The sequence below is a fragment of the Merops nubicus genome, unplaced genomic scaffold, assembly GCF_000691845.1.
Source record: "Merops nubicus isolate BGI_N331 unplaced genomic scaffold, ASM69184v1 scaffold3723, whole genome shotgun sequence".
NCBI classification, from domain to species: domain Eukaryota; kingdom Metazoa; phylum Chordata; class Aves; order Coraciiformes; family Meropidae; genus Merops; species Merops nubicus.
Genome location: NW_008598106.1, coordinates 1 through 9,244, shown reverse-complemented (window position 1 = coordinate 9,244; position 9,244 = coordinate 1). Strand labels below are relative to the sequence as shown.

Below are 9,244 nucleotides of genomic sequence, written 5' to 3'. Positions count from 1 at the left end.
GTTGTCGTTCCCATTGTACAGCTGGGATAGCTGCAGCACAGGCATACCAAGCAATCCACCCTGGGTCATACAGTGAGTCGGTGGGAAAGCCAGCAATAGAATCCATAAGTCCTGCATCCAAGTTCTCTAAGTGCCTTGACTAGTCCAAATTCCCTCCTTAACACCCTTAACAAATTATTTATAGGAGATGTATTCATATAGTCAGTAAGACATCAAAATTTTCTAATTATATCTAGTCATGTCAAATGACAATTATGCCCTTAGTTCAGTTTGCCAGACAATGCTCTCCCAAAGAAGGTTTGCCAAAAATTTTTTGACCGAAGAAAGAGCAGGCATCTGTAGCATCTGCAAGCTAGATAGTATAAAACGTCCCTGCGACAAGCGTGCCCCGTCTCCACGGAAGGCTTCAAGGTAAGTATGGGGTCTGCAGGCTTGCAAGAAGAGGATGGTGCTCTTATGTGCCACAGCACTGCAGCTGCCCCCAGTGCTCATTTCCAGGCAGGCACTCAGGTTTTAAATCTACTTTCAAGGCACCTGCACATTTTCACTCTGGATTTCTGTGCAGCAGCAAGTAGGGAATTGCCATTTCTGTTTTGCAGTACTGATCATCTGCCAGCCTGCAAGCCACCCATCTGGTGTCACGAGAGGTAAGGACCTGATTTATTAATTCTTAGAGGGCAAAGAAAGATCCTTTCGGGTGGAATTTCTATACATCTGGGTAAATGGTCACTGTGTCACTCTGTGTTTTCAAACCCAGTGTGATCACAGTAGAAGGTGGTGGGGTGCCCAAAGCTGGTGAGGTTTTCAAATGAATCATAGAATCATAGAACAGCACAGATTGGAGGGGACCTTGAAGGTCATCTGGTCCAATCTTTAAGTGGCTCTGTTTGAAGTCTCTGACCACTGATGGCAGACCAGAAAGTCTTCATGGTGAAATTCTTCAGTTCTGCTTAACTGACCTAAAAGGGAGTGAGGCATGCTGGCTTCCCATCTTTGCTATGGCGGCATTAAAACTGGACCAAGATGAGTACAGCAGGGGAAAACGCAAAATGCAAGATTTTGTGTCACAGCATGTGAATTAATGTGTTATTTTATCCAAAATTTATCATGAGACCACTGACAAAGCAAGAGTAGTAAAAGCTGTAATATGGGCAACAAAGCTCTGGTTGTCATCTCTGTAAAATGTAACTATAATTTTTTCTACTTACTGCTCTGCCTGTTCTCTGCTTCACAAGAAGCTGCAGTCCTCTTCCTCTCTAAGCTACCAGCTGTTTATGCAGGGAGAAATAAAGAATTATCACATTATGCTCTCATTTTAGTACAAATATCACACAATACTAAGCAATAGTAAGTTGCCTGATGGATTTTTTTTACTGTGGAAAAAAAAAATTTAAAAAAAATTTCAGATAAATTAGTACTGGCGTTACAATTCCTTATTTTTTAAATTCCCGAGTAGGGCTTTGAAGCTTCATGTTTAACTTTGTTTTCCACTAAAATTATATTAAATTAAAAAAAAAAAAAAGAAAGAAAGTAATAGAAATTGAGCTGTTGGTGTGTGTCTTAGAATAACATTATTCTTCTTCTGACAGGCATTGAGGCCATTTACACCTGAATTCAAGAACTCAGTAGAATTAGCAAATAATTGTATCATCAATAAAAGGATAGAAACGTTTCAGAGATTGACACTGAGCCATTAAGATGTTCATGCTGTCTATATGCCACTCAAGACAGTGGTATATGAGCCTTCTGAGCCTTCTGAACTCATATACCTTGGAAGTAAATACATTGTAATAATTTCAAGTGAATTTTAAAAGAATGCATAAGCAGCTGAAAGAAATTTTAAGGTTCTTAACTCCACAGTATAGTGCCTAAATACTTGACTGCTATGTGACTGTTGATAATTTCAAATGCGATTTCAGTGCAGTGGACCCTAATCAAACTGATCTCCCAAAAAATTCTTTTCACATTTTCTGTAAATGTAGAATCACATCAGTGTAAAAATATACAATTACTTAAAAAAAAAAAAAAATCTATGAATTGTACTAATACAGTATTTTTCCTTTCACATTCTTTTTCTACTTACTTTTGGACACATTTGTGCAACATATCTGCTCTTCCACAGTGATTTCTGCTGACGAGCCCCTCCATAAAGTGCAGCCATGTCGTCAGACTCTGGCCATCTTGGGGGAGGCAGCTCCTTACCTCCGAAAGTCAGAGAAGGAGAGAATCGAGGCCCAGAACAAGCCTTTTGATGCCAAGTCATCTGTCTTTGTCGTGCATCCTAAGGAATCCTTTGTGAAAGGGACAATCCAGAACAAAGACTCAGGGAAGGTCACCGTCAAGACTGAAGGGGGAGAAGTGAGTGAAAAAACAGAGTGAAGGACACTGTGTGATCCAAACTCACAGCTCTTAGCTGACATACATGAATCTCTTCCCTCATCTAACAGACCCTGACTGTCAAGGATGATCAGATCTTCTCCATGAACCCTCCCAAGTATGACAAGATCGAGGACATGGCCATGATGACCCACCTCCATGAACCCGCTGTGCTGTACAACCTCAAAGAGCGTTATGCAGCCTGGATGATCTACGTAAGTACAAGCAGCAGCCTGCCTGCCTTTGGCTGGCTGGGGGAACTGCTCTGCCTGGCTAAGTGGAAGCCAACGTGCTGTCTCCCTTCCTGCCCCCGCACCCCCCAACAAGGGGCTGCCGGTGTACAACCCGGAGGTGGTGTTGGCCTACCGAGGCAAGAAGCGCCAGGAGGCCCCTCCACACATCTTCTCCATCTCTGACAACGCCTATCAGTTCATGCTGACTGGTGAGTGGCTCTATCTGTCCCAGAATGATTGCACCATGAAATTCTCTGGAGGCTTATTTTGTCTCAGTATATAAGGAGATTTTTTTCAAAGCTTTCATGGTTCTAATGTATACATATTATTGTGTGTTTTACTACCTTCACACCACGATTCCTACCTTTTTAAAAGAAAGGCATCCCCGCACTCAGTGGAGTCCTGGATATTTGGGGGTTTTTTCTGATTATTTGGTGGTTTTTTGAAGTCAAACTGATAGAATGCAGTTGAAAACATTAAACTACATTTCACTATTTCTGTGTTCTTCAGTTAATTTCAACTACTGTATTTCTGCCTCTTCCACAGATCGCGAGAACCAGTCTATCCTGATCACGTATGTACACTCCCTACTCGTGTCCCTGCGGGGCTGCCCGGTGCCAGGGGACCTTCTGCCTGACCACCACTCTCTGCTTCTCTCTGCTTTGGCAGCGGAGAATCCGGCGCAGGGAAGACTGTGAACACAAAGCGTGTCATCCAGTACTTTGCAACAATTGCAGCCAGCGGGGAGAAGAAAAAGGAAGAGCAGTCAGGCAAAATGCAGGTGAGTCAGGAAGCACAGACTGAAGAGGTGGCATGTAATTGCCATGGCTGCTAAACACTTTATGTGAATAATTATCGTGCTCTAGGGAATGCCTGAGGGTCAGATCATTACTTAACAGATGCTGGCTTGAATCAATGCTTTCCCGTCTTCCTGACATGATTTTTGGAAAGGATAACCAGCAGTAGTTATTGTCCTGCAGGGAACGCTCGAGGATCAAATCATCAGCGCCAACCCACTGCTGGAGGCCTTTGGAAATGCCAAGACCGTGAGGAATGACAACTCCTCACGCTTTGTAAGTTGTTTAACCAAATGGTTCCTGAAAAATAGTAAACTGAAGTATGTGGCATTCATGCCTTTTCTCCTATAATACATTGCAGTGTTAAACAATAATGTCATTTATTTCAGTTCATTTGCTAAAAGACAGACAGACATTATGCCAGGAAGAAAGAGAGGCAGGTTTGTAAAGGTGGGAAAGAAAGGGAGAAAGAAAGAAAGAGAAGAATGAAAGGAGGATGGGGGTTGGGGGAGTGGAGGAAGGGATTGAGAGAGAGAAAGAAAGAGAGAGTGAAGAGAAGGAAGGGTGGAAAGGAGGATGGAAGGGAGGGAGGGAGGAAGGGATGCAGGAAGGAAGGAAGGAAGGAAGGAAGGAAGGAAGGAAGGAAGGAAGTGGGGAGAGAGAGTTTCTACTTGAATAATAGTTTTCCTTTATATCAGAGTTAATTAATCAGAAGTGAAATGGTTTTTTTCTGATATCAAGATAGATTTAAGCAGCTGAATTAGTCAAATGGCTGTTTCTGTACATTAAATTGACTGCTCTTTCTATGCAGGAATAGTTAGAATTTGAAAATGAAATCTACCTATTCTTTCCTATAGGTACATTCAGCATATATAAAATACACAGCCAGGTCACTGTTGATTGCTCTCATAGTCAAAAACATAAAAGATGACTTCATGTCAATGCTGGAAGTACAGTTGATTCTTAAGAAAATGTCTCTAAATAGAAATCTTGTGCCTGGTGGAGTAAACGGTAAAACCCTTCATTTCAGATGTATTTTTATGATGTAAATCTTACAATGCTTTTGTTCTTTTAAAGGGCAAATTCATCAGAATACACTTCGGTGCCACAGGAAAACTAGCTTCTGCTGATATTGAAACATGTAAGACAGTTTCCTGAACTGTTTGCTGTCTATCCACACATCTTTTCACCCAACCATCTATCCTGCCTTCCCTGTTTTTCTTCCAATCTTCTCCCTACATTTTTTTTTTTTTTCTGTTTCTTCTTGTTTCTAACCAAATTTTATCTCTAGATCTGCTGGAGAAGTCCAGAGTCACTTTCCAGCTCAAAGCAGAAAGAAGTTACCACATATTTTATCAGATCATGTCCAACAAGAAGCCAGAGCTAATTGGTAGGAAGAGTGACTAATTTGGAGGATGACTGGTCACCATCAGCTCACTCTATTACTTGCTTGACTAAACTAAGCCTGCATGTCCCTTCTTCTTACTTTCAGACATGCTTCTCATTACCACCAACCCATATGACTACCAATTTGTGAGTCAAGGGGAGATCACTGTTGCCAGCATCAATGACCAGGAGGAGCTGATGGCTACAGATGTAAGTAACTGTTAAAAATTTTGTACCTATTGTCATCTGTCCCAGACAAAGATTTTATTTTATTGGTCCTACTGCAGAGTGCTATTGACATTCTGGGCTTTAGCGCCGATGAAAAAACGGCCATCTACAAGCTGACAGGGGCTGTCATGCACTACGGGAACCTGAAGTTCAAGCAGAAGCAGCGTGAGGAGCAGGCCGAGCCGGATGGCACAGAAGGTATTAACAAAGTCTGTGGTTGACCTGTTAGATGTAGCAATAATAACTGATTATTTGAAAGATGAAGAAGAGAGCACTGAAAATGTAAAAAAAAATATTTAGGTGAGATAGTATATAAGTATGAAACTGCCATCCAAAAATATATAATTTTTTCAATTACTACCTAATCTTTATTTGACATATAAATTGCATGCATCCATAATTTTATTCTGGGATACCACAGTTCTGGTTAGCACAGCCTGTTCATTGTGCTTATATTAAAGACTCACTAAGAAGAGAAAGATTTTTCAGAAAATATATTTCTGTTTGTTTTGTTTTGTTTTTTAAGCTGACATTAAATTCAGTATTAGAACTTCTCCATAAATCACATGATATTTAGGAATTTTGCTCAGGTAACAGGGAACCTTCCTTCAATATCTTTTTATTGGAGACTCAATTCCATAATTGTTTCAGGACTGAATTTTTTGGTTTTCAGGACTGCCAATCTTCAGGACTGAATTTATAGATTTTGATCCTGAATGAAGAAATAGGCCTGCCTTTCTGTTATGACCATAGTAAAAAGCCTCCAGAATGGGGCACTTCTTAGTTGTTACTTCTAATTTTGGAATAACTTTTAGCATTATAGCAGCTGTCAAAGAATGCAGGTAGCCCAAGTAGCTAAGTGTATGTTTTGGGTTGTGCTCAGGTGTCCAACCTGCTAAAACTGATGCTTTGTTGTCTGACTTATAGATACCAACTAGCTCTGGACTGAAGTGATGAACTTCAGTTTTCCCGATGAGTTTTGTAATAAGCACATTGTTTCTGCATACTTCTGTGAAGATTTTTAAAGACAGAACTAGAATTTTTCTATGCAAATGCTTCAGAACAAAAATTATTTTTGTTCTAATGACTGTCATGCTTCCTCTGACATCCAGTAAACAGAATCTGAGTACAAGGGCATTCAACGTTCCAGTTGCTTTGTGAAGGGTTCATGACTCAAAATGGTGCATATTTTGTTAGTCTTAATTTGTCTGTCCCCTTATCCTTCTACTTAGTTGCTGACAAGGCTGCCTATCTGATGGGTCTGAACTCAGCAGATCTGCTCAAGGCCCTCTGCTACCCCCGAGTCAAAGTTGGGAATGAATATGTGACCAAGGGTCAAACCGTGCAGCAGGTAACAGATGGTGATTTGGAACCTCCAGCTTCTATCACTTACTATTTGCTCTAGATACAGTTTTTCTTCTCTGTTCTTCATTGGTTTAGGTGAACAATTCAGTGGGTGCCTTGGCGAAGGCTGTCTATGAGAAGATGTTCCTGTGGATGGTTGTTCGCATCAACCAACAGCTGGACACCAAGCAGCCCAGACAGTACTTCATTGGTGTCCTGGACATTGCTGGCTTTGAGATCTTTGATGTAAGGAACTTAGGTTTGAGGACTGATTGCACAGGGGGAACTTGCTATGTCACAGGACTTCCAAGTTGTATTTTTCTGAAGGTTTAACGTGATAGTTGTTCTCAATTTTCTGGAAAAAAATCCTTCATTTTTCTTTGAAGCACAGAGAAAAATCCTCAGAAGCTTCATCAATACAAGACAGTTATTCTATTTGTTTAGAAGTAGCAAGTAGAATCTTATATGTTGTAATATTTTAACAGTTTGAGCTTAATATTAATGATTAAAAAAATCCCCAACATATTTACAGTAATTTTATGTAAGAGCTTCTAGAGTAGAACTAGGATTTGGAGGTCCTTTAACATATATGTAATAGAGTAAAGGTGTAAATTGTTTAAAGCACCAAGGATTGAATAGCTAAGTGTTTAATCAGAGGTATCAAGTGCTTAAAAATTGAAGACCAGGGTATAAAGTCATCTTTTGAGCTAAACATAAAAATGCCAAAGTAATTTATGATTTTTTTGGTGATTCACTAGGTGAATCTCTTCTGGAAAAAAATCCATTTTTGTTATGTAGACATTTCTTTTGAGAGCTGCATATGGGTCCTGTTGTGGTGAGATCCTGATAATACAGTTGTGTGGAAGGGTGGAGAATGATCAGGAACTCTGCGTGTTGATTATGGGTTCTTGGTTTCTTTTCTGCTGAAAAGTTCAACAGCCTGGAGCAGCTGTGCATCAACTTCACCAATGAGAAACTGCAACAGTTCTTCAACCACCACATGTTTGTGCTGGAGCAAGAGGAGTACAAGAAAGAAGGAATTGAATGGACATTCATTGACTTTGGGATGGACCTGGCTGCCTGCATTGAGCTTATTGAGAAGGTAAACTTTTAATTCAAAATGTCTCGTATTTTCAGAAACTCATTATTCTAAAATTAGAATGGTTACAAGATATTAAAAAAAAGGGTTTCTTCCATAGTTAGTTTCATGCATTCAGTTTTAGTTGTTGGAATTTCTCTTGATCTGTATTATTGTTCATTAGAGATACCACAAAGCCCACAGATAACTATGGAAGTCATTCCTCACACACCTTCTCTGTGTGGAAGGTAATCTTGCTTGATTAAAGGATATTTTTTCCAAAAACAAAGCAGCTCCCAAAGTGCATTAAAAATATTTTCTTAACACCCTGAAATAAAATTATCTGGACAGTACTTTTTTTTCTAGATGGTTCATAGCAAAGTAGGTACAGGCCAGTACAGTCAGTGCCTGACCTCTGAGTGCATGAAACTGAAAGAGATTTCTTGTCATTCTGTATAATTCAGGGACTTGGTTCAAAATACAAAACCTAAAGTCAGTAAACGATGGATGCACTTTTGAAATATATTTTTAAACATAATCTTTATCGTCCTGATTTTTAAATGTCAAAAGAAATCCTGAATCACTGCGCTAAAGTGTGAATAAAACAGGCAAATCTTTTAAACTTACTTTATGCAAAGAAATTTTCTTCACTGCAAGGGTCAAGGATATTGGTTTCTATCTCAGCTTCCTGTCTTTTCTTTTTTTTTTTCCTCAGCTTCCTATGTTCCCTTTACAACCAAGTTGTGATCATTTTTTTCAACAAGCTTTCTCTATTCTTTATTCTACTGTCTTCCAGCCCATGGGCATCTTCTCCATCCTGGAAGAGGAGTGCATGTTCCCCAAGGCAACTGACACCTCTTTCAAGAACAAGCTCTATGACCAGCATCTGGGCAAGTCTAGTAACTTCCAGAAGCCCAAGCCTGCCAAAGGCAAGGCTGAGGCCCACTTCTCCCTGGTGCACTATGCTGGCACAGTGGACTACAACATCTCTGGCTGGCTGGAGAAGAACAAAGACCCCCTGAATGAAACTGTCATTGGGTTGTATCAGAAATCGTCTGTGAAGACACTGGCTTTACTTTTTGCCTCCTATGGTGGGGCAGAAACAGGTTTGTTTTCTAAAATGATTTTTTCCCAACAGTTAAGGTATGTAAAGATACAATGAAAAAAGATTATATGAAAAAAATATTTTTCTTTTTGAAGAGGCTAGCGGTGGTGGTGCAGGAAAAAAAGGAGGCAAGAAGAAGGGTTCTTCTTTCCAGACTGTCTCGGCTCTTTTCCGGGTAAAGGATGAATTTCATTATCTGTAAAGTAACATGAACATAGTTTCGAATCTGACCTATCTAAATTCCTACACTTCTCTTGACCTTCGTGTATGATGAAACAATAATAACTATGAAGTGAGCTGAACTTATTTACTGCCTTTTCCTAGTAATTACCTGTTTACATTTGGTATTTGTTTCAAGTAGCCTTTATCTGATCCCCTGAATTGTTTCACTTAAATTACTTGTGAAAAATATTTTTCAGAATCTGACATGTAATATAAATATTAATTCTGTAAAGACTTGTGTTAAAATTTTTATACAGTAACATTTTATTTCCTTCATATTAAGGTGCAAAATTTTAAACTTTATTTTAATGAGAACACTTAAATATATAGAAGGTTTCATTAAATTTTTAATTTGAAAACTTCTTCCTCCCAAGATTAATTACATTTCCTTCTCATAAAGACTATAGAGAAGTAAATTTTTTAATCTGAGCTGCAACATATGATCCCACAGGAGAACCTAAACAAGCTGATGACC

General features: G+C 39.4%; 1 protein-coding gene across 1 annotated transcript; it reads left to right on the top strand.

Annotated features, from left to right (window-relative positions):
- Positions 1-238: 238 nt before the first annotated feature.
- LOC103769693 (myosin heavy chain, skeletal muscle, adult-like) lies at positions 239-9,241 on the top strand (the record flags this gene model as incomplete). The annotated part of the gene is made up of 18 exons (XM_008936918.1): positions 239-411; positions 758-795; positions 2,123-2,358; positions 2,448-2,611; positions 2,676-2,818; positions 3,156-3,183; positions 3,279-3,390; positions 3,590-3,682; positions 4,484-4,547; positions 4,698-4,796; positions 4,899-5,002; positions 5,080-5,218; positions 6,253-6,371; positions 6,461-6,610; positions 7,296-7,466; positions 8,239-8,548; positions 8,643-8,722; positions 9,221-9,241. Coding segments are annotated over exons 1-18 (2,244 nt in total), but the record flags the coding sequence as incomplete, so codon positions are not given.
- Between the last annotated feature and the right edge of the window lie 3 nt (positions 9,242-9,244).